The 27,991-nt window shown below is 39.4% G+C and overlaps 1 protein-coding gene across 2 annotated transcripts in view; it reads right to left on the bottom strand.

Annotated features, from left to right (window-relative positions):
• Positions 1–27,991, bottom strand: part of SYT1 (synaptotagmin 1) — a 312,080-nt gene that overhangs the window by 109,769 nt on the left and 174,320 nt on the right. For both annotated transcript variants that reach the window (XM_063309009.1, XM_063309008.1), the window contains exon 4: positions 27,132–27,325. In XM_063309009.1, coding sequence (XP_063165079.1) covers positions 27,132–27,309 — 178 coding nt within the window. In that variant the 5' untranslated portion in view covers positions 27,310–27,325. The remainder of the gene's footprint in view (positions 1–27,131; positions 27,326–27,991) is intronic.

The following is a 27,991-nucleotide window of genomic DNA, read 5'->3' on the forward strand; positions in this document are numbered from 1 at the left end:
AACTGGGGGTGTTGACGATGGACAGGAAGCTCTAGCGTGGGCTGGTCCATGAAGTCACGAAGAGTCAGAATTGACTAAATGAATAAACAACAAACTAGCACACCTCCACAATACTGTGGTTATACAGTTTGATAGATTTGAGGCATAATAGAAAACCATCAATACCCAGACTCCTCATATCAGTCTTCTCTATCCTAATTAACTCCAGACACACCCTGTTCTATGGTCACACCTAATGACAATCAGATGGCAGTCCTGAAGTGCTATCCTCCAGGCCATGAAACTGCATGGATGGAAGTACTCTGCATCTGTTTCCTGTCAATTGTGGTATTTCTGAACATGGATCTAGCACTCTTCTGAAACAATACTGAATCTAGGTCCACAAACAGCCCGTTTGGCAGGTCACAGGTATGGAAGAGGGAAGTGGGGTGAAGCAGAAAAAAGTTATCAATAATCCATCGTACACCCTGTATTAGATGAGGAAATCATGACTTTATGCTGCCTCAGCTGTGGGCTGAGAATGAGCCAAAGGTAACATCAAGAGGCCATGGCATAAACAGGGGCTACTTAGGCAAGCTCATGCCATATTTAGGGGACATGATAAGAGTCCCATGTAGTGCACTCTATTTCCAGCAAATGGACTCTGTGCATGAGTCATTTGCTACAAAACACATTGTTATAATGCATATTGTGCTTATAGAACTATAATTAATGGCTCTTCTTTTCTGCACTTGTTTCACTATGGACATATTTGATTTTTTTTTAAAGGGAAATGGAAAGATCTTTGGAACTACAATCCACTTGACTGACACCAGTTTTCAGGAAGATTCTACAGCATATAATAGAACAACTGTTCTCTAAACACCTTGGAAGCATCTAGATCAGAGTGTTTAAAAAGAATATTTAACGGGAACACTAGTTCTAACAGCTTGAATTACCCCCACTGATAGAGCAGCATGCGCTAAAGACTGGAGCCTATTATTGTCTCTGTTCACAAGAAGAGGAAAAATTCTGACTCTGCTGTTATCGCCCAAGAAGCTTGCTGGGTATACACAAGAAACTTTATGCAAGAATCCTTTAATTCAGGATTATATGGATTACACAGACTGGATTGAGAAGAAAAAATCCTGCCTGAAGTTAACAAACTGAGTTTAAATCAAACAGGCATTGACCAGCACTTTCTCTTATACAACATGGTAGAGACTATATCTAGATGTCAGGGGGACTGCTACATTTGTCCTGTATTAGTTTTAAATCAGTCTTATTTTCAGGGGCAGAATATAGAGAAAATTGAAAGTAGCCACCATTGATCCATCTAATTTAAATCCATCAGTTCTGTATAAATGCATCCTTATAGATAAGATGCAATTTATTTTGGACATTTTATCTTATCCCATAGTAATAAAAATAAGAGTTAAACAAGAATGCATTCTAGCTTCTTTTCTGTTTCCCTTCTTATTAATTTGATGGTTGACCATCTGACTTTCCCCCTGCTCAAACTAGCCAATAAATTCTCTCTGTGCTACTCTTTTGATTACCCCAGTGGCATAAAGACAGCCCTTTGAGACCTTGTTTTATACTATGCAGTGGGAGGGCTGACTATTAACCATTAAAATACGGTTGGCTTCACCAAGCATTCTAAATGGCATAGATGGCATTTGGATGAGCATCTGAAAGAACAGGTAAAGCTTTTCAAATATTTGGGAATTGATTTCCAGGTATCTAGCATGTAAAGATGCATTCTAACTATGTCACTAGCAGAGCTCGGAGTAGTCTCCAACAAGTGCTTTCACTAGACAACAAGGGAACAGTATTTGCCATCAATTCTAAGGCTGTTGTACATTAAAGACAAAGCTCACCTTTTCTATGGTGCCCCACTACACATTTGCTTGGGTTACAACTCACTAGGGAAGATCCATTCTAAATGCTTAAGTACTCTGCTACTAATCCTGAGTTGTGTGCCAAATGCAGTGTGATGTTTGGAGTACAGTTAAGAAACAACTGGGACAAGAGGTTTGCAGCAAACCTTTAACTCCTGGCTAAGATTGTTATTTTATGGCATGGGACCTCTACTTCTACAGGATAGCTTCAAGTCTATCTTAACAACTTTCTGGATAAAACACTCTTGTGGATGAAACAATAATTTTGTTTCAGAGTTTATGACTGCAATGGCTGCATAAAGCCAAGCAATGATTAGGCACTGGGTCAGAGAGACCAACTTATTACAAAGATATCTGAGCCAGGTGCCTAGTTAATATAAGTTGGATGGCAAGAAAAAAAAATCTATATCCCAGCAGACAGTCTTTATAACCTCATGGTATCTAAGCTGAGGAAGGCTTTTACAGGTCTCATTTTAATTTCTTCCTTGGAACATTGCTTGAAATGGATTTCCTTAAGTCCCACATTTCAGGATGCCTGGGTCCATGTGGGACAGGGAGAATGGAGATGGTGCCCTATGTCCCATGATGCTTCTCTAATTACAGAGATAATCAACAATTATTTGAACCTGTAGCATCAGCAGTAATGTGCAATTAATTGTATCTCTTCAGAAACCAATAAATTGCTGCAGGAAAAATGTAGACTAAGCAATATGAAATCTTAAGTAGAGGTTTGAAAACTTTAAGAGACTTCCCTCATTGCCCATTTTTCAGCTAACAGTCCTGGCACACCAGAAGAAGTTTTGCTCTTTTATATTTGATTGCTGCCCAGAAATGGCAATGTTGTTGATGATATTTTGTTCTAGGGCATGTCAAATTCAGCAAATAATGATAATGTCACAATAAGTCAGTTACTCATTTTTGGCAAGAGAAAATGAGTTTACATTGTTGAGAAAGAATGTTGTGTATTTTGGTCTTTACATTTTTTAAGTTTCTGAATGGGTGCTAAGTACTAAGTACCTCAACTTGAGTGGGTGATGGTGTGGTGCCATTTGCTGTTCCAAGGCAGCAAAATGTCTTGGACTGACTTTGTTGATTACCCATTTAACTTGTGAATTCTGCATCTCCATCTCCTCTAGAGTCCCTGTTGTCTTCTCTGAATCTCAGCTTCTGGGTACTTTACAAGATGTTTCTTAGTAAACCTCCAGTGGAGTGCAGCTTTTGGAAATATATGAATGAATGTTTAGAACACTACTATTCAGTATTATAGAATATATAGAGACTGTGCTCACTGATAGGAAGGAAGATGCAAACTGGACCTCTTGAAAAGACCATGACGTTCAGATTAATTTTATTCATTGATGATAACAGGCTTACATTTCTATTCTGAACTCAGTAGGAGGGTAGCTTCCTGTTAAAATTTAATGATATCTGAGGTAGAATCTTGATATTGTTTCAAATAATAACTTCCTTAAGAGGGGAAAGAACCTTTCAAGTTCAAAGTAGCAGGCAAACTGCTCTGAATAAGAAGATTTCTTAAAGAAAATCTGAATTTCTGGATGGACAGTTGTTTTCTAAGACAGTCATTGCAAAGTTAGTTTATTGAACAATATTTTCCCTGTCTCTTTACTCTATCTTGAAAATTATATTCTCCTTTTTATTCTTAAGGTTTCATATTGCTTAGGCTACATTTTTCCTGCAGCACCTTATTGGTTTCTGAAGAGATACAATTAATTGCACATTACTGCTGATGGTACAGGTTCAAATAATTGTTAATTACCTCTAACAAAGTTTTTATTAGGGAATAAGCAAGAACATAGCTGCCTCTTTAGTTAATGTCAGTTTGCTTGCCAAAAAAAAAAAAGTGATGGCTACGGTTTTTACACCAAAAGCAATTATTCATATATTCCAAGTCTTATCAACTATTTAATAATTTTGATTTAATTAAAAAAATAGGTCTGCTGTTGTAAATGGAACTGTAAGCAATCTGCCTTTTTTTTTTCTTGGCTATCAGGAAGAAATGCAAAACCAAATCACATAAAATGCAAATCACTCTCCTGTTCTGAGCACTTAGTCATGGTTTGCAGTAGTTTTCACTTTTCCCAAATAATCTCAAATTATTAATGTTGTATTTATGAAAAAATGTGCAAGCCAAGTTCTCAAAAAAAGAAACCCCATAAAACAGATCAAATTGTCACACATCTACATAAAATAAATTCATTGACATAAAACAGTGTTTCTCTCAGGACCCCTTCCAACTTTTAAAAATTATGGAGGACCCCAAAAGAGCTTTTGTTCGTATGGGTTATATTTATCAATATTTACTGGATTCCACTGCCATTACTGCTTCTCACAATAGTTTGATGGACTTTTAATATGGTATTATTGTTCAATATAGGTTGGCAGATAATTTGCCAACTCATGAGAGGGTCATGGGGGACTCCCAGGGGTCCTCAGACCACACTTTAAGAAACACTGGCATAGAATATAGAGAATCATTTTGTATCTGCCTGTGAGGAACCTATAAGAAAAATGCTCTACCTATGAATGTGGATAAATACAGAAGGATTCAAACCTGAGTTAAAGAATTAAACTATACTAATGAATAAATTTTGTTTTCATACATTCATTTTTAAGCAAGTACATTTTACTAATGAAAAGGGATTTTTTTAATGCTCAGTAAAACTCGGCTATCTCTGGTAATAGTAATAAGTAATCAGCAGAGACAGCTTGAAAAGAGAAGCATGTAAGGTAGCAGGAGAAAATTGAAGTGAGGTCTCCTTTGAACTGAGCTCAACATCTGGGATTCCATGAAGACATCAACATAATTTTATTGGCAATAATATGGAGGTGCTTTGCCCTTGTCTTCTGGGCCAAGAAGTCATTTTCTTGACTATAATCTAACCCACAGCCCTAGGATTCCTAGGTGGTTTCCCATCCATGTCTCAATAGATCTGTAAAATAAATTGGCAGTATAACAGAAAGAAAGAAAGAAAGAAAGAAAGAGAGAGAGAAGGAGAGAGAGGGAGGAGGGATCAGGAAGCTTATGAATTCTTTACAAAGTGAAATATTTCTGCGTGTTAAACTTTATTCATTGTTACTTCACTTTGTTGCAGTACTAATTCTAGTATTAATCTCGGTTGATACAGAATAATTCTGTATTTATGGATTTGGGCACTATCATTTTTAGTAAAACCAATATGCAAAGGAGCAGCAAAAATGAACAATGACATTGTTAATGCAATTTTAGTTACTGTATGTGTTTTGTTCTACCTCTGTATAAACATAGCACTCCTCTGCCATTCATCTACGGGATCTAAAACTCAAGGATTACTTTAACAAACTAGAAAGCATTCTGTTGAAAGCTACAGAACTGATAAAAAAATTAGAAGAAAATCCTATGGACACAGGATAAAGGAACTGGGAAAATAGTGGCTGGGGATCATTTGCCTGTCTACAATGTCCCTGGAATGATGCTAGAGAGAAATGAAAATTAATGATGCCATCATTTTCCACAGTAAGTCTTTATATCAGAAAATGAGTAGATTTTCTCTTTTCAGCAATTGGTGAGAAGAATTCCCCATCCCTAAACTCCTAGCCAAAAATGTTCTATAGATATTGCTTATTCAGAGTTAGCCTAGAGAGCAAGGTTGCTTGGCCCTAAGGGTTAGGTTTTGCCAAAGCCTCTTTAGGCACTTACCTAATAGATACCTCTGAACTTTTTCTTAAAAAAAAATCTGTAAAACATTTAAAGGGATGTCTGAATAGAACATCAAGGAAAAAGGAGCATAAAAGCAGCTGGAGCTCAGAATATAAAATATGCTTGCATCGTATGTGAGTATTTGTGTGTGGAATCACATTTGTTCCATTACATTAAAAAACTGCATATTCAACAAAGTCAGTGCTGGATTTGGATAAAAAGCAATGTCACAGTATTTGGTCTAAGACATATGGGCTTTATGGGGACAGGGTATCCCATTGTGGTGTTATTAGTAGCTGGCTTTTCCTCAGGGATCATTGCCTTCCACATGAACCATAAAACTAATGTCTTGAACACTTATGTGGCTTCATTTACAGGAAAGAAGAGCTAGTACAGATGCTAATTTTGGGCTTTGCTTCATTTCTCATAATGCTGATCAGGGGTCACAGGATGTAATTTTCCCTCTAAAGCTACAAACAAAAGTTCAGATCTGAAGGACAGGAAAGTTAGGAAGTAAGAGTAGGATATTTTGGAAAGAATAGGATAGGATATTTTGAACAGCCCAAAACAGATTGGATTAGGCTCCACAGAGCAATTCCAATCCTCTGCCCCATACCTAAACCAAAATACAATTATATCAGCTTGACAACATACCTAAATATATTCTTTCCTATTGCATCCAAGGGAAAGATTTTTTAAGAAATGAGAAAGTGCAGGAAAACATTCACATTTCTTCAACTTCATTTCTGTCCTGCTGGGCTACAGATTAATTAAGACATCAGAGCAGTTGAGTGCTTTCATGCTGAAGCACTCCAATTCCAGCATAGGATTGTTTGATTGCTTTGTTTCAGCCTATTTCCACATTACTTTGCTAAACTTTTTAAAAACAATAATAGAAAAATTTATACAGTTTCAGGTATGTATCTCCCCGAAGATGCATTTTGAATGTGCATTTGTTCTTTCACATATTTGCAACCAAAGTAATTAGTATTGTGGCATATTCTCCCCAAACATATATTTTATGCACATTTGTCCTTAATCACATGTTTGTATGCATTTTATCCAAGTCAGATACTGCACTATTAAGTAATGAAACATATGGATTTTAGTATAAGAATGCATTCTGGTTTGTATATGTATTCAGGAAACATGAAATTTGCAAATTATATCAACCATTTATCTTTAATTTTATATGATTATACAGCAGGTATTCTGGTACTGCAGGTGCTGCATGGCCTGATTTAGATACCTAAGTTTCAAATTTTAGACAGTAGCATTATTAGAAACAACCAGCAGCTATTAAAACATAATTTACCAGAAAAACTTGTCAGCTTTATTATTTTTTTTTCCTGTAGCAAAGGCAATGAAATGTTGAACTCTTTCTTGAAAGTTTTGAATATAAAGATGTTTGCATTTTGGATATAAGGTTTTTGAATATAAAGATCTGATTCTTATATTCGTCCAAAATTTGGGGCAAAAGAGCAAAATCAGGTTTAGAAATGTGCAAAAAACATTTTTAAATGGGCCATACCATTTGTTCTTCTTGGAATTAATAAGAACATAGGATCTGTTGGCCATCCACAGTGGCCAGTCAGATGCATTTGAACAGATCACAGTTATGGGCAGAAGGATGGTTTTGCACTCTAGCTGCTGGTATGTTACGTACATTGCATGTTAAAGATGTCCAAAGTCACCTCCCTCTCATTTGATGTTGGGAAATGTGATTTGGAGATGGCATGGTTTAATGTGATTTTGTGCTTTGAGATTTGGAGGCAAAATTACTTGAATCACTTCAATTTAATTTAAAAATAAAGGGGAAGCATAAAAGGTGCAATGTGTAATTTTTGTAAGAGTGAAATAAAAAAGGAATAGTAAACCACTCAGAAGACATTAAAACTGCCAATTTCAGCTTGGTACCTTGGTACTGTATATACAATTCACAGTATGTTTTTGACATATTCCCCAGCTCCTTGAAAGTAGAAATAGCACAGACAAGAACAGATTCCATAATATCCAGCAAAAAGCATATTCAAAGGTTTTCCTGAACCAGTGCTGACAAAGCCTTACATCCAGGTTTTTCAAACTGTTTTCCACAGAATCTTCAAGTTCTGAATTTGATGGAGGTCTATGAATGACTAAGGGTAAAAAGTTCACTTGAATACAGCCAATTTTCTACCACTAGAGCTGTGTCTCTTGAACAGAATCTCTTGAAAACAGTTGAAATAATCTGTTATTTTTCCACTTGTTTTTCTGCAGTGGCAGAATTGGTTAGCATGGCCCTGGCAAGCTTTGCCTATTTTGTGAAGGAGCTGAAGAATGCCAATTGATTGGCCTTTGTATAATACATCTCTAAGGGTTCCAAAATCAGGATCTTACTGATTTGGTTGGCTGCCAGGCTTGCTATACCTTTCTATAACACAAAGCTTACCCATGTAAGTATAGAAGAATAGTAAACTATCAGACTTCTTGCTTTCTGGTAATTATGTTAACAATCAGAAGTATTGCACTTTGGACAGTACTTTGTCATCTCCCGCTCTTCCCTGTAACCACTTTTCTTTGTTTATTTTGTGCCAAAGCAAAGTAGTATTCCTGGATGTCCCTCCTTATTTTCAGAAGAAGTAAATCTGCTCCAAGCGGTGATGATGATGATGATGATGATGATGATGATAATAATAGGCACAAGAATTCATACCAGTCAAAACTTGTGTCCACATTTGATGTGCTGAGGGGTGAGTATAGCTATATATTCTATACTTGAACTTCTATTTTTAATTCCCTTCTCACGTTTTCAAGTATAGAAGCTGCCTTTTTTATAGCAGCTATACATGTAACATTTTCATGACTTCAAAATCCTCATCAGTTGCTGCCAGCTCAGATCCCATTAATGTATATGTGAAGTTTGGATTATTTTTTTTTTTTGTGCCAGTGTAAATTGCTTTCCTCTTGGTTACACAGAAGACCCATTCTGAGATCCATTCATCCAGTCTGGAAGTATAGTTTTGATATAGTTTAACATATGTTCCAACTAAAGTTGAAATTATTTATCTGAAGTTCTGAAGTAAAATAAACTGGATCATGTCAGCATATTAAACTATGCTATTTGGAAAAATAAATGGTATATATCTGAGTTTGAACTAAACTAATAACATAATTATATAAAGCATTAAATTTGTATGCAAGTCCATGGGAGGAGGAATCCATAAAAGGGATGTTTGTGTCTGAACTTTTAATGGATTTTCACATTTTTAATCCCTACATGATACTTCCATTTATCCATCAGCTAACCTTTATAAAGCTATTTGTTAAGCTATTTGATAAAGCTATATGCTCTCTTTATGTCCATAGTTCCAGAACTAGTGAAAGAATCCATTGCAGCAGTACTACACAGCATACCCAACCTAACCAAATACATTAAGATCGAAATACCCAGAATCACGGATTTCATCAGTCTATACCTCACTAATTTGATGGACAAATATACCAACAAATCAGAGGAACCCCCTTGGGATCATCACTCTCAGGATTCATAGCAGTGACTGTAATGCAGCTTCTAGAAACTATAGCACACCTACACATACAACCGAAAGTATGTATCCCTTATGTAGATGCCACCTTCATCATAATAGAAAAGGAACAACTAGAGAAGACACAGGAAACAATCAACAACATCTTCAAAGGAATATAATTCACAAGGGAAGAAGGAAAGAACACATTCCCCTTTCTGGATATCCTCATCAGCAGAGGAAACAACTGCAAATTAGAAATACAAATCTATTGAAAAATTACCCACACCAACCAAGTGCTCCATTACCAAAGTAACAACCCAATCTCCTACAAGAGGAGCTGTGTAAGAACATTATTCAGACAAGTACAAATGCACTGCAGCAACCCAGAACACAGAAAAAGGAAACAGACTGCCTATACATCTTCCAACAAAATAGATACCTGTGCAACTTTATTAAAAAGTGCCTGACCATTCAACCCACTACACCACAACCAACACAAGCTATGAGAAGAATAACACTGCCATATATCAAAAGCATCTCAGAAACAACAAACAGACTATTACAACCAAACAGCATCTCTGTAGCACACAAACCAACTAAAGCCATTCAAAACATCTTAAGCAAACCAAAAGACCCAGTAGCCCAAGAAGAAAAAAACAGGAGTCATCCAGAGCATATAATGCAACAGCCACTATGTAGGACAGTCAGGCAGAGCACATCCACCAACACCAACTAGCTGTCATGTTCACCGTTTCAATGTGCTTGGTACATCGTAATGTTTCGCATGTCATTAGCCTGATACGTGTTTGATCTTAGAAGGGAGGAAGATTCCTCTTCAGGGAGCTCTTATCTGTTGGCTGCTGGGTTGGAATGTATTTGGGTTATCTCATGTATTCAAGGTTGCTTTCCCAGGATGTGTAGAAAACGGTTACCAGCACCTGGGAGGGGGGTGGTTGCTATGGCTGGTAGGGGGGAGGGATTACGTTTGGAGCCGAGGGTTTTTAGTTTGTATTTGGCGCGCTTTTAGTCATTCTCAGCTTTCTCTGTAACTGTCATAAATTCCCTAATAAATCAGATTTCATTTAAGTAACCTCTTGTGAGTCTGAGTGTTTGGGATAGGCAACCATTACATAAAGCTGAGAATTCAAAAACTTAAACTCCCGCTGGCCCCCATCCAGGAAAAGACAAGTTCGTCCGATCCTGTGAGGGAGAGTGCTGGCGATGACCGATCCAGATGTGCTACTTGTGGAGAGTGAGGGGTCGAGTGAGGGAGAGCCTGATTCTACTATGATGCGCCCCGACAGAGCTCCCCTGGGAGAACTCTCAGTGATCCGGGAGGAGGCGAGTTCGGGGTCCGAAGGCAAAGCTGCGGGCATGAAGACCGTGCCAGAGACCACGGTCATGACCCCGGGCGAACTGGTCACCTGGGATGACAGTTGGGGGGCCTTCTCGGAGGCAAGGGGCTCGTCCTGGAGGCAGAGATACCCGCTGTCACCAATGGTGGTACAGGTGCCGCCAAGGGGGACTCCCCCACTCCAGACCGAATCCGGGTGCTAGAGTCGAAGATGGACTCACTGGAGCTCATTCTGCAGAAAATGAGCATGGACCTGAGTTCGCTGAAAGAGGTGCGGGAGGGGTCAAGCCAGTGGCACTCCACCCTGTCCTCCCAGGCACAGTCCCCAGAACGGAGAAGGGGAGCTCGCCCAAAAGAGGGGGATCGGGCTCCCAGGGTGGAACTAGCATTGCCGCCCGTCCCTGAGCGGAGGCGGGCGGGACCTGTCAGAGCAGCTGAACTGCCAGTGGGGGGACGCGGCCCGTTGGGCAGAGGATTGAGGGACTTCTCTGTCAAGTTCGATGGAGACCCTACAAAACTCTCGTTCTTCCTGACGAATGCCAAGGCGTACATGGAAGAGTGGGGGTCGCTTTTTCGATCGGGAAAAGCGAAAATTATCACCATTGCCACCAAGCTGAAGGGGCAGGCAGCGGACTGGTATGTACAGATGTGCCAGTCGGAAGCCCCTGAGCTGGAGAAATTCGACGAATTCCTCTGGGCTCTGCAGCATCATTTTGAGGATCCCCTAGCGAAGGAGCGGGCGAAGCGTGCCTTGAAAGAACTCAAGCAGGGATCGAGAACTGTGGCTGACTACGCGCTGGAGTTTAAAGTGCTAGCAGGGAAGGTGGAGGATTGGTCGCAGGCAACTGTCATAGAGCTGTTTAAAGATGGTTTAAACACCGAAGTGCTGCGCTGGTTGCTGGGGCGAGATGACCCTGACAGTTTGTACGGGTGGATCCAGCTCGCTGGAAAGGCTGAGCATGCCCATGAGGTGTTTGCACAGAGACGAGCAACGAAGTCGGGGTGAGATGGCAAGCCCACCCATCCCTCGGGCTCCTTTGGTCGATCTGGACAACGTTCCTGGGAAGAGGAGAAGGAGCGGTGTTACGCGAAGGGGCAGTGCCTGCGCTGTGGCAAGGAGGGGCACCACGCGGCGGCATGCCCGAGGGCGAAGGGTGAAGATCGGCAGGTGAAATCGACTGCGAAGTCCCCTTCTCTACCGAGGAAAATGAAAGCAGCTGTGGCCGACAGCGAGCTGGAAAGCGTGCCGTTCTGCGGGGACGAGGGTGAACCAGAATTGCTACAGCCGGCAGGAAACGCCAGCCACCTGCTCTAAAGGGCGCCGCAGGGCAGGTGGTAGAAGAGAGGCATGAGCCGGTGTCGGTGAGTGGCAGCTATCGCATTCTCACTGTGAAAGTAAAATTGGGATCCCGTTCGAAGATGATAGAAGTGTGGGCGATGATTGATTCCGGGTGCTCACGGTGCTTAATGCATCCCGACATGGTAGCTGCCTTGGAGTTACCCACCTTTCCATTGCAACGACCCATTGCTTTCACCCAATTGGACGGGTCCATGGCCGGGGGCAAACCGGTCACGCATTTTACCGGTTTGGTAGCCTTGCAGATGGGTAGCCACCGGGAAGGGTTGTCATTTGTAGTGGCTCTGGTGGGGGGACCTTTGGTGGTCTTGGGTGTCCCATGGTTGGTCCAGCAGAATCTGCAGATAAATTGGGTCTATCGAACTGTAACCTTTAGGGACGGATTTTACCAAGCACCAAAGGGAACTGAAGCCCCAGAGGAGGTGGTGGGGGTAGCGGCAGCTGTGACTCCGCAGTACCCAACCCCTCCTCTTGAAGGTCTACCGGAGGAGTACCAGGTCTTTGCTGATGTATTTGGGGAGAAAGAAGCGGATCAACTGCCTCTGCATCGGAAAACTGATTGTGCCATTGAGCTGGTGCCTAACACCCAATTGTCTAAGCCAAAGATTTACTCAATGACTCAGAAGGAACTAACTTTGTTAAGGGAGTTTGTGGACAAAAACTTGGCAAGAGGGTTCATTGAACCAGCTAGCTCGCCAGTGGGGGCACCGGTCCTTTTCCGCCCGAAGAAAGATGGGACATTAAGACTCTGTACCAATTTCCGTGGGCTCAATGCAGTCTCAATATCAAATAAATATCCCCTGCCTTTGATAAAAGATATGTTATCACATCTGGCAAAGGGGAAAATCTTCTCAAAACTGGATTTAAGGGAAGCCTATTACCGTGTGAGGATCCGGGAGGGGGAATGAATGGAAAATGGCATTCAATTGTCCGTTGGGAGCTTTTCAATATTTTACCTTTTGGTTTGGCTGGGGCCCCTGGGGTGTTTATGCAATTGATCAATGAAGTACTACATGAACATCTGTTTAAAGGGGTATTGGTCTACTTAGATGATGTGTTGATTTATACTGAAACTCTGGAAGAACATGTACATTTGGTTAAGCAGGTGCTTCGCAAACTAAGGAAAGCTGAGTTGTATGCCAAGCTGTCAAAATGTGCCTTCCATCAAACACAAATTGATTATCTGGGGTACTGGATCTCAGATAAAGGCATCGAAATGGATCCTGCTAAAATCCAAGCTATCTTAGAATGGGAAAGACCTCGCACCCGTAGGCAACTTCAAAGTTTCCTCGGGTTCAGCAACTACTACAGGTCATTCATAAAGGGGCTCACTGAAATAACCTTGCCCCTGACTGATTTACTTCGGAGAAAGGGGGTGGGAGAAACCCTCTGGGTAAAAAACCCAGGCGCACTGCTTAGATGGACTCCGGCTTGTCAGGCAGCGTTCGACAAGCTGAAGGAGTCTTTTACACAGGAACCTATTTTACAACATCCTGACCCCTCCAAGCCTTTTGTTGTTCAGGTGGATGCCTCTGATTATTCTATTGGAGCCCTGTTGTTGCAAGCCGATGGGGCAGGGTGCTTAAAACCATGTGCCTACCTGTCCCGCAAATTCTCTGAGACAGAGAGACGTTGGCATGTGTGGGAAAAGGAGGCTTTTGCAGTTAAAGCGGCTTTGGACTCTTGGCGGCATTTGTTGGAAGGAGCTAATCACCTATTTGAGGTGTGGACTGACCATAAGAACTTGGAAGCCCTTAGTACCCCTCACAAGCTGAGCCCTAAACAAGTCCGCTGGGCTCAGTTCTTTAACTGATTCAACTTCAAACTGAAGTTTATCCCAGGGAAAAAGAACTTTTTGGCAGACGCGCTGTATCGGCAACCCCAGGACTCCAGCGCAGCGCCAGAGATGGTCAGCACACTGTGGACACAGCCACAACTAGGCATGGCTGCTGTGACCCGCAGCCAAGCCCGTGCGCAGCCGCCAGCTGGCTGTGATTCAGCGCCGCAAGGCACCTTGTCCATTTCCTCTCAATTGCAACAAAAGTTTCTAAAGGAGCAGAAAACAGATACTTGGTTGCTAGCCAATAGAGACAATGTTACTTTTGATCGGGGATTTGCTTGGAAATCCAACCGTCTCTACGTCCCTGACAGCTTGCGAAAGGAGGTTTTACTCCGTTCGCACGACAATAAGCTTGCTGGGCATTTTGGTTTTGTAAAAACATTGCACCTCATCCGCAGGCAGTTTTGGTGGCCCACATTGCGCAAAGATGTGAAAGATTATGTGGCGTCTTGTTCTGTGTGTGCTATGTCTAAACATAAGGTGGGAAAGCTTCAAGGCTTCTTGCAACCAGTGGCCAGTCCCGCTTGCCCCTGGGAGGAGGTGTCTATGGATTTTATAGTGGAGTTACCTCCTAGCCAACGAAAAACTGTGATTTGGGTCGTAAAAGACTATTTCTCCAAGCAAGTGCATTTTATCCCATGTGTCTCCATTCCTTCAGCACGACAATTGGCCCGCCTATTCCTTGTACACATGTACAGGTTGCACGGATGTCCATCTCACTTGATTTCGGACAGGGGCACACAATTCACCTCTCAATTTTGGGGGGCATTCTTAAAGCTTTTGGGTACTAAACAGGCATTGTCCACGGCGTGGCATCCTGAGACTGACGGGGCCACAGAGGTGCTAAATTCAACACTGGAGCAATATCTGCGTGCTTTCGTGAATTATCAACAGGACGACTGGGTTGACCTCCTTCCCTTTGCTGAGGTTGCCTACAACAACGCTGTTCATCAAAGCATCGGGCAAACCCCTTTTCGCACCGTACATGGCAGGGATTTTGTCCCTATCCCTGACTTGCCACAGCCGTCCATCCCGCCTGCCTCGCCGTCTGAATGGGCGACACAGCTGGCGGACTCTTGGCCGGTCATACAGCAGGCACTAGCGGATGCCCAGTCTGCTTACAAACAGCACGCTGATAAAAAGCGTGCCCCTCACCCTGCGTTTCAAGTGGATGACATGGTATATCTATCTACTAAGTTCATCAAGTCCTCTCAACCTTCGAAAAAATTAGCTCCTAAGTTTGTGGGTCCATTTCCTATTGTCGCACAAATCAACCCTGTGACTTTTAAACTTGATTTGCCGCATAACTTGAAACACTTACACCCTGTCTTTCATTGCAGTTTGCTCAAACCCCTTACTCGCTCTGAACGCTGGCATGACCAACCTCCGCCGCCTCCTCCCATCATGATTGACAGGCAACAACACTTTGAAGTAAAAGAGATTCTTGACTCTCGCCGGCTTCGCAACACGCTGCAGTACCTAGTTCGCTGGAAACACTTCCCCCACCCCGTGTGGGTGGCTGCTCACGATGTAGCTTCCCCTGTCCTTGTTGCTCAATTCCATAATGCTTACCCCTCCAAACCGGGGCCTTAGGTTTTTTTTGGGGGGGGCAGTATGTCATGTTCACCGTTTCAATGTGCTTGGTACATCGTAACGTTTCACATGTCATTAGCCTGATACGTGTTTGATCTTAGAAGGGAGGAAGATTCCTCTTCAGGGAGCTCTTATCTGTTGGCTGCTGGGTTGGAATGTATTTGGGTTATCTCATGTATTCAAGGTTGCTTTCCCAGGATGTGTAGAAAACGGTTACCAGCACCTGGGAGGGGGGTGGTTGCTATGGCTGGTAGGGGGGAGGGATTACGTTTGGAGCCGAGGGTTTTTAGTTTGTATTTGGCACGCTTTTAGTCATTCTCAGCTTTCTCTGTAACTGTCATAAATTCCCTAATAAATCAGATTTCATTTAAGTAACCTCTTGTGAGTCTGAGTGTTTGGGATAGGCAACCATTACACTAGCTGTCAGAACACGTGACATGGACATACACATTCAGTTTCCACTGGGAAACTGTGAGAATCCTAAACCAAGCCAAATCCAAAAATGCTAGAGAATTCCTGAAAGCTTGACATTCAGACAAATCAGCCATCACTAGACACATAGAGATAAACCACATTTACACACCATTCAAAAGAGACAATAAAAAAGCTAAGAAGGAAACAAAAAGTCCAGAACAAATCCTCTCCAGCAACCAACACCCAGATAAGCAGAGACTAACACCAGACAAAAAAACTAGCAGAAAACAATACCATAACCAAGAAACGACCAAGGAGAAAACCACACACCCGCCAACACTAGCAGGGTAAGCTACTGTATATAAACAGGGAGCAAACCCCACACCCACTAGCACTGATGATGTTACTTAGTCAGGTAATGAAATGTCTGCAAGCAAACAACCAAGCTCAGAGAGCACCAAGGACTCCACAGTTCAACCCTGAGCTACAGATATGCTCTTCTATTGAAAGCTATTTCAGTTGGAAGTTAGTACTTAGAAAGGAGACCACCGCAAAACAATTCTCAGAAGAAGACAATGACAAATCACTGCTGTATTTTTACCAGGAAACCACTTTGGTCAGAAGATAGGCTCAATTGAAAAAAGATATTTCTTTGGACTATGAAACAAGGTTTGCATTTTAATGGATTAATTAACCACTTGCTGATACCCAATTATTAACTATGGTATTTTCATAAATAGCTTTGGCCAACTGTATTCATATACATCGTAATGCAGGATGTTTAATTATGTAACATATGGATTGAGATGTTGCAAGAGTCTTTGGTTATACATAATAAAGTCATATGCCATTCAAATCAGTCATTAAAGAAGCTATGGAGTCATTTCACAAGTTTAGCATCAGTCATAATGTTCGTAGTTGCAGACTCAACTATCATTAAAGTAAATGGAAAGACTGTTAATTGCTTCTGTAGGAAGCCTGATCTGTCTGTTTAGGGATCTGGCCAAGCTCCAGACAGAGCAATTAATCCTTCCTGCTGTTTCAGATGGAAAAACTTTAAACAGTCCACAAAATAATTAAATCAGAGCAGAACAATATTGAATGTAACAATTTGTTAAGTTTGTCTCTTTGGCATTAGCACAGAAAGAAAGGAAGTTCTGATAATAAGACAGAGGGATAGTGAGGCTACAGTTCAGCTGAGGGCCTGGCAGATCTTGTTTCACAGTCAACTTTCAAGCCAGCCTGCTGACCTTCAGCCCTACCCTTGTCCTCAGTCCCAGCATGTCAGAAAATGTACAAATACCACCCAGATTATTTCCCAATCCTATCTGTTAAGATTAGTAAATTTGCTTTTTCTTCCCTGATGACATTGGTTTGTATTACTAGGAATTTGCCAGGGTAGATGAATACATTTTCAGGGAGGAGGAAAATAGAAGATGGAGTTTCATCCTAAATCTATTTATTATGTCAGTCCTGTTTTGTATTTCCCAGCAGCTGCAAAGGGGAGTAACTGGATTGGTAGTAGAGGAATGAAGAATTGATAGGTAAGAAGAATATGATCAGTAAAAGAAAGATTGTGGTGTCAACACTGATAGGATTTTTCCTAATTTGCCTGCATCTAACTGCAGGTGAATGAACTGAAGTTCGTCAGCAAGCTTGTGAACATAAACGTAAGTCATCTTGGTGCTTTGACTGTGGGATTGCTTCAAATCAAAGTGGACAACATGATGATTCTTCTGCTTTTCTAAATATGGAAAACTTCAAGAGACAGAGAAGATCATAGTGACTTATAGATCTCTCCTTTGAAGGAGGAATCTAGCATCTTCTATAAGGATTTGCTTAAGACTGCTCAGGTTTAGAAAGTTCAGGTTTCCTAGTTCTTCACCAACAACTTCCTTTTCTAACTATGCTGGTAGGTATGTTTTATTTAAGTAAGGATTAGAATAAGAAGATTACAAATATAAATCTTACAGCCCTTTCAAAAGCTCTTTAAAAGTTCTTGAAGTAAGAAACTGATTATGTGAATATTGAAAGCCTGAACAGAAAAGGAAAATATAGGAGGAAAATTAGAATGTTTCTAACTGGTAAGATACACAAATGTCATGAAGATTCCAGGAGTTCACATAATGTTTAATTATGTTGGATGACAGGGTTTTCTTAAAAATTAAGTTACACATGAGAACAATCACTGCTGTTTCATATTACAAGTGTTGTAACTGGTATTGGCTTGAGCAAATGTAGAGCTCTTTTGTCCCACTGAAAACTATGAGACTACAGTTCTCATTTTCTGATCATTGTCCATTCTGCTTGGGGCAATGGAATTGGTTAAGAGATTCTATAATAATTACTGTCAGGCATCTGGAAAGCACCCATGATTTATTATGACATCTGAATATATCCTTTGCACTCTCTCCTACTATTTCTGAAGTTACCTATAAAGAATGAATTAAAAGTTCATTAGGACTACCCTCTAACAGATTTCACTAACTTAATAAGCACAATACTATTATTATTTAGAGTTGGTTTTTTGGAGGCCTCAATATTTATATACTATTTAAGAACAGACTCAATAAAATAGAATAAATAAAATAAAATAAAATAAAAAGCAATCTCAAAGAGTGACTAAATTTATTATAGACAGCTGTAAAGCAGCTTAAGTTTTGCCTTTTTTGACATCATTGACTATATGAACCCTATTACTAAATATCATATTGCATATTCATAAGCTGTAAATAAGTTTTTTTAAATTCAATCTATTCCAATCTATAATTACAGAACAAATATTTTGTACACTCTTCTTTGAAAGTACTGAAAGCAAAATGTTCTAAAATGCATTATGAACATGATTTTTTTTAAAAAGCTCTTCCCTTCAGATAATTAATAAAATGTTAAGAGGAAGAATAAAATGGAAAAGAAGAAACTGCATTCACATAAAAATATATTTGAAACATACAAGGCTCCATGTTTCAGGATATCTGTGGATAATAACTTGACTTACACAAATACAGAACTTGCAGACTTTACCATTATACTGTTTGGTTCTAACACAAAATAGTAGTATCTTAATCAAACACAGCCTTCCAAATAAAATAATGAAATACATTGTTACAGTCGCCCAGCTGCAATTTAATTCTCTATGCAACTTAGTGACTTGACACATTCATAATAATGCAAAATACCAGACACTGTCTATAATCATTTTCCATAATAATTACAGTGAAGTGCAGGGAAGGTCTTGAGCATCTCAGGGGAACTTTATTAAAATGCTATCACAAAGTAAAAGAAGTGATTTACTAGTTTTTTTATCAGGAAATGACATTAGATTCTAATAAAGGCATTGCCATTATTTTGCATCTGAATTGGTTCAGAAATACAGACAGACATTGATTGCTGGAATAATATTTATGCTTTCACCAGTGGGAAAGTACTATAAAAGTGGTTCTTTTATTTTCTTTTTGTCAACTTTTTCTACTTTAAATGTATTATTAATTTATTATTTTATTAATCTTTTGATTATCTGTCTTTCTACCTATCTATGCCTGTGCTAGCACTTGAATTGTATAACAGTCTTCCAAAAAATCCCTATAGAACAGATTGTCTCAACTGAAAATTCTAAGTGTTGTATTCTCAACTCATCTGGAGCTAACATATTAGAGAAAGCCACATGATAACTGATACCGAACCTATGCAGTTTTTTGGAACAATAAAAAGTTGTTAAGCTTTTCCAGTGTTAGTAATGTTGGTCTTCTTAATGGCTGGATGCTACTACTCTCCACATTATTTCCCTTTAGTTACATTAAATGTTAATTGTTTTGAATTTTTTTAAACAAATATATAATGACTTTAAAAAGAAATTAAGAAAGGTTCTATGCAGTCTATAGGACATTCCTGTAAGTTGAATGAATGAGCACATACTCACTTCTCTATATATGACTGTGGGACATGTAACACTGTGGCAAATTCTCATTAAGAGTAGATGTGATGCAGCAGAATCAATTGCCTAGGCAGAACATGCTTAGAGGATAAGTTGTACTGTCTAGAGCTGTGCAAAGCATTAGAAAGAGGTGTGTCATTAGAGCTGCAAAGCATTAGAAAGCGGTGAAGTATTAAAACAATTGTGTCCTTTTGGAAGGCTTATACCTTGCTTAAAAAGCTCCCTCTGGATGCTTGCAAACATGTCTGTCCAACACACCTACTTTTTCTCTAAATTAATAGGCTGCTGAAATTATTCATTTGTGGGTGATTGCTAAGTAATAGTCTGTGCATGCATGCAGTTTTACTCAGTTATGAACACTTATCTTTTAAAGAGATAAAAAAGATACCGCTAGCAAGAAAAGTTAAAAGTCCTCTTTTGATCTGTGTTTCTCTTTGGCTTTGCAATCCTTATTTTACCAGTTTTTGTGCTGCAACATACCTCTTATTATTTCTGTTTCTTGATGAGAGGTTATTTTCCTAATATTACATATATACCCACCATAACATTCCCTTTGGGGGCAGGCTGTGTTATGCAGAAAACAGAAAGCAAGCAAGAAATATTAAGTCAAAAATTAAAGTCTTGAGATAAAAAAAGAGGAAATAAAACTAATTTATATCAACTCAATTTACTACAGCTCTCCAATTATTTCTGTCCTTGCAAATTATTCCTACTTCCACTTCATATATACATTATGTTATACATTGTGCTTTGTTTTTTAAATCTCTCATCTCTTTTTGGGAACTTCATCAATTTCATCCAACCACAACTTCCTAACTCTTTCCCTTCCTCTTGACCAATTCACTTTTACTTTATATGTTTGGTTTTTGATTCGTTCTCTCTGTATAAACAAACCATCTCAACATTTTTTGCATACTGCTTGAGGACTAGAACTCATGAATGGTCTCCCAGTTCCTAGGCTGTGCCTTTAACCACTTCTCCAAAATGGCTCGTACATGACTTACTTCTATTCCATTCTGCTATTATCATATTAAGATGCTTTTTTTTTTGGTGTCTTCATGTCAGTCTTGACTCTTGGCAACTGCCAGAATCAGTTCCTACAGTTTTCTTGGGAAGATTTTAGAAGCGATTTGCCATTGCCTGCATCCTAATGTTGGAGAAGATAGATCTAATCTAGGAATTGAGTAGCTCTGTCCTTTTTTAACTATCTGATTTGATTTGGCATCTTCACCAAGCACCAGGTAAATTGGTTCTCTTCTGTTGTGCATCTGGCCCAAAGTCACCCTGCTGGTTTCATGCCTAAGGTGGGACTAGAGCTCATGGTCTCCCTCTAAGTCTATTCACTTTAGCATATACAATTTCTAAATCAAGAAACATAGTATAAACAAGCCAATCCATAAAGAAAACACATGAATACTTTTGTTCCTTTTACTCTGCTAGAGGCTCTTTGCTTAGCTCTCTTTATGCACAAGAGAGGAGTACCAATTTACCTGGTGCTTGGTGAAGATGGCAAAATTGGATCAGATACTTAAAAAAAGACAGATCTACTCAATTTCTAGATTAGATCTACCTTCTCCAACAAAAGAGTTATGTGTTCTATCAGGCATTTGATACTAGAGGAGGATGAAAAAGAAGGTTTGAAGCTTGACAGGGAATACCTTCTCACCTTGAGTTTACAAACTCTAGGGTCAGATAAATTGCATCCTTAAGCATGAAGGAAATTTCTGACAATCTCTGTGAATTATTATTATTATTATTATTATTATTATTTATTAGTTTATGTAGTCTCTCTGAGAAATCTTGGCAAACTCTTGTGCCTATCTTTTAAAAGGTGAAACACAAGGTTCTGGAGAAACTATAGGCCATTCAGTACCTCTTTTCAGATTAAACCATCTTAGTTTTTGATTGGGTAATTTTGTTTGTAGATTGTGGGAATGATGAAGATGTAATATACAGGACTTCAGCATTTCACAAAGTTCTTCATAACATTCTGATTAGCAAGCAGCTTAAATGTAACTGGATGCCACACAGTTCAACCTTCAATGTGTTTAGTAATGACTTGGACAAAGGGGTGGAAGGAATGCTTATCAAATCTGCAGATGGCACAGAATTGGGTGGGGCAGCTAGTACCCCAGAAGACAGAAATTAAACTCAAAAACAAATTAGAGAAATAGGCTGAAAATAATGAAATTTAACAGAAAAAAGGAAAAGCTAATCAGAAATCAAATACATATAGGATGAGGAATGCATCATCTTGGCAATAGCACTTTTGGAAAAGATTTTAGAATAATAGTTGATTACAAATTGAGTATCAATCAGGCAATGTGCTCTGGCTAGAAAAAGGGTATATGCAAGCGAAAGACAGTATACAGTACAAATTACCCAGAATAGTTCCATTTTATTCTGTGTTGATCAAGCCCCATCTTGAGCATTGTGTCCAACTCAAAGCACCCCACTTTGAGAATGATTCAGAGAAACTGTAATATGTTCAGAAAATCAATGAAAATTGATTGAAACTATGAAGAGAAATTGAAAAGCAGGGTATCTTTAACCTTGAAAAGAACACCAAAAGAGAATATGATAGCACTCTATTGTTCCAGAATGTAGAACTTGGACTAATGGATTTTTGTCAAAGGAAGACTGATGCTGATTAAATGTTTTAGAATAGAATAAGCATTATAAAAACTAAGAGCAGCTTGACAATGGAACAAATTACTGAGGGAGGCAATTGGCTCTCCTTCATTGGATGTATTGAAATAGAGGCTAGATAGCCACCTGATGGGGATTCTTTAATTTGGATTCCTACATTTTGCATGGGGTTAGACCTGATGACCTAAAGAACCCATTGTTTCATGATTCTAGGAGACAGGAGAGGGAAGACCAAAGGAATACAAAGTGCTGTGGGCAATCTCTGTTCTTAGTAGTATTGTTAAGGACAGACGGTGCTGCATTCAGTTTGGGTGGCAACAGAGTTGTGTCCCTTTAAAATTCCTTATTTCCAGTTGCTTTTTAATTTATAAAATATAAAACTGCATCTATTTTCTACTTTTCCTACTCCATGGAGCTGGCAAATGTTGACTTTCAGATGCCAATCACAAGACTCTCTGCTGTTAGGTTCACAAGGAGAATCCATATTCATGCTCCCAGAATATATAGTTCTATCCTGTTTTTAAAGATGTATGTACTCAAAGGAGCTAATAGTGGTCTCCTGAAATGTGCCTTAAAAACTCAGACATCTTAAACAGACAAGCTAAGAAAGCAGCACTAAAATTTCATAGCTAGCTTTATATGGCTACAAGCCCATTCACTTGGCTTTTTAAAAAAAACAAAAACAAAACTTCAGTCTGTTGTTATGGCAGAACACACCCTAATCAATTTTAGAATGGCAGTCCATACAAAATTCTCCAGTTATGAAGACTTGATAAAAATGGTCTGACCAAATTCTTAATGGGTGCAGCTGTTTATAGTCCTGTGAAGTTTCTCATTTCAGTGAAAATATCGAAGCTCTGAATGATCTGTGGAATATGGATACAGTGCAGGCAGATAATCTTATCGCTCCAAAATGCCTGCTCCCCTATTGTAGACATTGTTGATTTTAATCAGCTCCTTGGTTTACTGTAGAACTGAGAGTGATGAAGTAGAGTGCAAATACACTAAGCATTGACTGAAGATTACTTGAAGGCCTATTTCAACTCTTAATTTCTCTCCTTTCACTGTGTCCCCACAAAACAGTCTGGCAATGCATTGATGTATTATGAGGCATTTCCTTTGCTAAAATGTTGAAGCATGGAAGGTGAATCAGAATAGCCAATAGTTCATTGCAAACACCTACCCACCCACCCCAGTCCACCCTCCATTATGGCAGGATGTTTGTATATGTGTTCCTGGGAGGGATGACCAAAGAATGTTGCAAGTGCATGCCAAGAATATATATTCCCAGGAGGGTCACCTGAGGCACGAAGGTCATCCCAGCTGCCCAGCTAAAGCAAGTAGGGACCTATATGGGGCAGCAGTGATATAGGAAAATGCTGGAGGCAGATGATCACTTTAGTGATAATGGCAAAGGCATCAATTAATACTGCACAGGAGAAGGCAATTGTAAACTACTCCTGTATTTTTACCAAGAAAACCAGATGGATAGAAAATATTAAATGATAGACAATGAAACAGCACTGGATGATATGCCCCTCAGGTCATATGGCACTCAACATGCTACTGGGAAATCACTGAGGATCTTTCAGAGTACTAATGATGCTTACGATGTGGCTAGATTAAAGCCTTTGGGATGTCTAGTTGCTGATGCTGAAACGCAGGAAAAGAAAATCTGAAGCTGCAAAGACAGAATTACAGTAGGCACATGGAACGTAAGAAGCATAAACACAGGAAAGCTCAAAACAGTGGAAGATGAAATTAAATTACTACAAATTGACATCTTAGGCATCAGCATATTGGAATGGCCTGGGATTTGGCATTTTCAGTCAGAAGATCACACTGTTTATTACTCAGGACATGGAAGATAAGGAATGGTGTTGCTTTTATAGTTAGGAAGGGTATAGCAAGAACAGTACTTGGCTACAATGCAATCAATGATTCAATAATACCGATTAGACTTCAGGGACAACCCTTTAATATGATGATTATTCAAGTTTATGCTCCAACCACTGATGCAGAAGAAGAGGAGATTGCTGAGTTTTATGATTAAGTTCAATTTGAAATCAACAGAACATGCAAGCAAGTTGTGCTGTTTGTGATTGGAGACTGGAATGCAAAGTTGGAAACATTAAATAAAAAATGTAGTTGGACTGTATGGCTTAGGAAACCAAAATGAATCTGGAGACTGACTTATATCTGCAACTAAAATGATTTCTTCTTAGCTAACACTGACTTCAAACAACCAAAACAACCCCTGTACACATGAACATCACCAAGTGGAGTACACAGAAATCAAACTGATTATACAATAACTAAAAGAAGATGGAGGGGCTCAATTATAGCATCAAAAACAGCTTCCCCAGGAGCTGTCTGGGGAAGAAATCGCTAACTGCTCATGTAGAAGTTCCAAGTTAAGCTAAAGAAGAAGAAGAAACAAGAAGGAAGTATTGATGATTAATAAGAAGTAGGACTTCAGAACTGGTATTCAACCTGTTTTAGATGTGGTTTCATTCCACCTAGAAAAGCAGGTTCAGTGAGGGACCTTCATCTTCAGCTATCATTGGTTTCACAGGTGGCATCAGTGGCAAGGAACACATATTAATTATAGTTAGTATAGCAGGCATGATCCTTTCTGAGCTAAGATTTGGCAACAATTTTCACACCTTCATTACATCTGCCTTAACTACTGCAACATACTCTAGATGCGACTACCCTTGAAAAGCGTTTGGAAGTTATAGTTTGTGAATATGTGGCAATTAGTCTGATAACTAAAAGAATCACATATATGGTATACACTGAAATATCTGTACTGGTTCTCAGTTGCTTACTGGATGCATTTTAAGGTATTAAAGGTGTTACCTTTAAAGGTCTAAATGTTTAGGACTTAACAACTGAGGGAATGGCTTTCCGACTCCAACCTGTCCACATATTACAATCATCAGAAGACATGATTGAAGAGGCAGTCACTATTGGAGGCCTATTGAGATGGTATGCAAAAGGGTGCCTTTTCTTGCATTATTCACAGGCTACAGAATACACTGTTTCAGCTGCTGCATTTGCCTCCCCCCACTTTCATTGTTAATCAGTTTCACAATGTTAATTTACATTTTAACATTTGGGATATTTTTGTTCTTTAAATGTATTAGCTGTTCTGAGTACTCATTTGAATGGAAGGTCAGGGTAAAAATAGAATAAGGGAGAAATAAAGAGTCAGGCTCAACTGCTGGTAACCAAAGGGACATATTGTCAGGGCCAGCCTCGCTCCGAATAAGACATGGACTCACTTAATGGGGATTAAGGATTTCCAGTTTATTGAAACGGTGCTGACAGAGAGAAAAATGGGAATGGAGGCGTGGTGGCACGGTACCCTGTTTATACCCTCTTGCCGGACCCCGTGCTCCTCCACCCTCCATTGTCCCCACTCCTCTGACCGGATGGGCGATTTAGGTGTTGATGTGATTTGTGATAGGTGTCTGGGCGTTTTCTCGGCTGCCGTCTTTGTCCTCTGGTTGCAGGTGCGTCCTCCGGGGCACAAGGCTTGAGTTCTCCTGTGTCATTGATGCTTATCTGGATTACCTAGTGATATTCTTCTATTAAGCTGTAGATCCGTTCATGGGTGTGGACACTTGGGTGATTATCTGAGTATTGATTTGATTGTGATCCTTCCTCTCTTTCCTGATGATCATGATCCATGTTGTGAGGCTCTTGTGTGCCTTGCAACGGGGTCATGACACATATCCATGTAATTTTCTTGCAGCAGTACTGAAATGCTTTGACACTGCCTTCTTTAGCAATGTCTTTTCAACTCCCCAACTTAGCCTACAGTGCTGGGATTTTCTGGTAATTTTTCATTCATGTATCAACCAAGTGTGACCCTGCATAGACTTTTTCTATAGTAAATAAATTAATAATGAACATTTTGATAGTCCATAAGACTAACAACATCATATTTGAGTACAAAGCAGGTAAATAAACTGAAGAGAAACTAGTTAATCAAGTTTATTAAAGGATATTTTAACTGATGGTTTCAAATCTATTGAATTTCTACAGTTGCTTTTATTTTGTTTGTTTTTGTATCTTGAGCTTTCTCCAGGAGCTCTAGATGGCATATATAATATCCCCTCTTCCAATTTTCCCCCATAACAACTCTGTGAAGTAGGTTGGGTTGAAAGAGAGAGTGACTGATCCAAAGTTATCCAGTCAACTCCCATGGTTAAGAGTGATCTTGATTTGGAGTCTCCCAGATCCTGGTCCAAACCCAGAACCACTACACCACATTTGTCAATACTTGATAAAATATAGCCCTAGATGAAACTAATAACTTTAAAATACACAATATAAATTAACCTAATATTTCTATCCTACTTTCTATGATATGGATACCCACTTTTTATGAAGGCTGTTGATAAGATTAAAAATGATGATCAGAATCTGTGTGTGAATTGCAAGTAATGTCCCCTTTGTTAATTAATTTGTAATCTCACCCATCCAAAAGTCACATGGTGGGAAAAAAATAAACACTAAATCAGACACATACTATTCAACTATTTTCTTGCATTCATACATAAACAATTAGGATTCATTTAACTATGGTTTGTTGAATAATAACCAATATTGCACATAACATTATGCCACAATGGATGTATTTATATTTAGCCCCAAAGAAAGTGCTGTATGTCTTAACATTAGGTGTCAGCCAGACTAACGTATCAAAAAGTTAAGTGTTTCTTTATCCTTCATTGTGCTGGTGGATTTTGTCTGCATTAGATTCTAAACTTATCCCTTATTTTCAGGCTTGCAATCCAATGCATGTTACATCAGCCTGATGTAATGAAGAAAGGTTAATAAGCATATTTTGAAAAGCATTGCTACATAGCCATAACAGCAATAGTAAGTTTACTCACACGGAATTTTGGTTAGTTCATTCATAAACTTCTCCTTTAAATTTGAAAATGAATCTTCTTTTGCACCCCCCTTTCCTCCTCCAGGAATCACTGGCTCTGTGGCATTATTTGCTATTGCAGTTGCAACAGTGGTACCTGGTAGTGCTGCTAGTGCCTGGTGTTGACTTTCTTTCGCCATTTTAGTCCCAGGGGAACTGAGATTGAAAACAAAGCAGAGAGAAAAATGTTCAAAAGGTTGCGCTTCATCATAGGTCAACAACAAACTAGAGAGCAGTAACCCCAATTGGTGTACCTGCTTCCTGGATAAATATCACATCATTATGTATGTTGGTTCATACAGTATTTATTAAACCATTCAGAAAAAGATTCTTCCAGAAGGTAAGAACTGCTTATTCTTATGTCTCTTTCCTGAGTCTAAAACAGTTATTTCTCCTGGATACCTCAATATGGCTTAGCATCTGTTGTTTAAACTTTGTATTCGGCCCTTTCATTTTGAACAGATAAGTAAACTGACAGCAGTTCTATATATACAAACATTTCAGTGCATTTGCATAATTATTTGTACATGTCTCTTGGATTGGAAACTTTCAGAGCACCACTAGAAATGAAAATAGAAAGCAATTACACCAGCATAATTAAAGCACCTCTACGCTCTCTTGAACTCTTTAACCAGCATGCACTCTACTTAAGCAGAACTGGACATTATTTATAAAATTTGTTCCATCTTACCCTGAGTCACATTTATTGAATGGAAATTTTCTTCTACTGACATTTGCTTCCAACAATATTCAGTTAAATATTCACTTTTCTCACTGTTAATAGTGTTAAACTCACTGCATCTGTGGGTTGTTTAGCTTCAT

The sequence above is a fragment of the Candoia aspera genome, chromosome 7 (genome assembly GCF_035149785.1).
Source record: "Candoia aspera isolate rCanAsp1 chromosome 7, rCanAsp1.hap2, whole genome shotgun sequence".
Lineage (NCBI taxonomy): Eukaryota > Metazoa > Chordata > Lepidosauria > Squamata > Boidae > Candoia > Candoia aspera.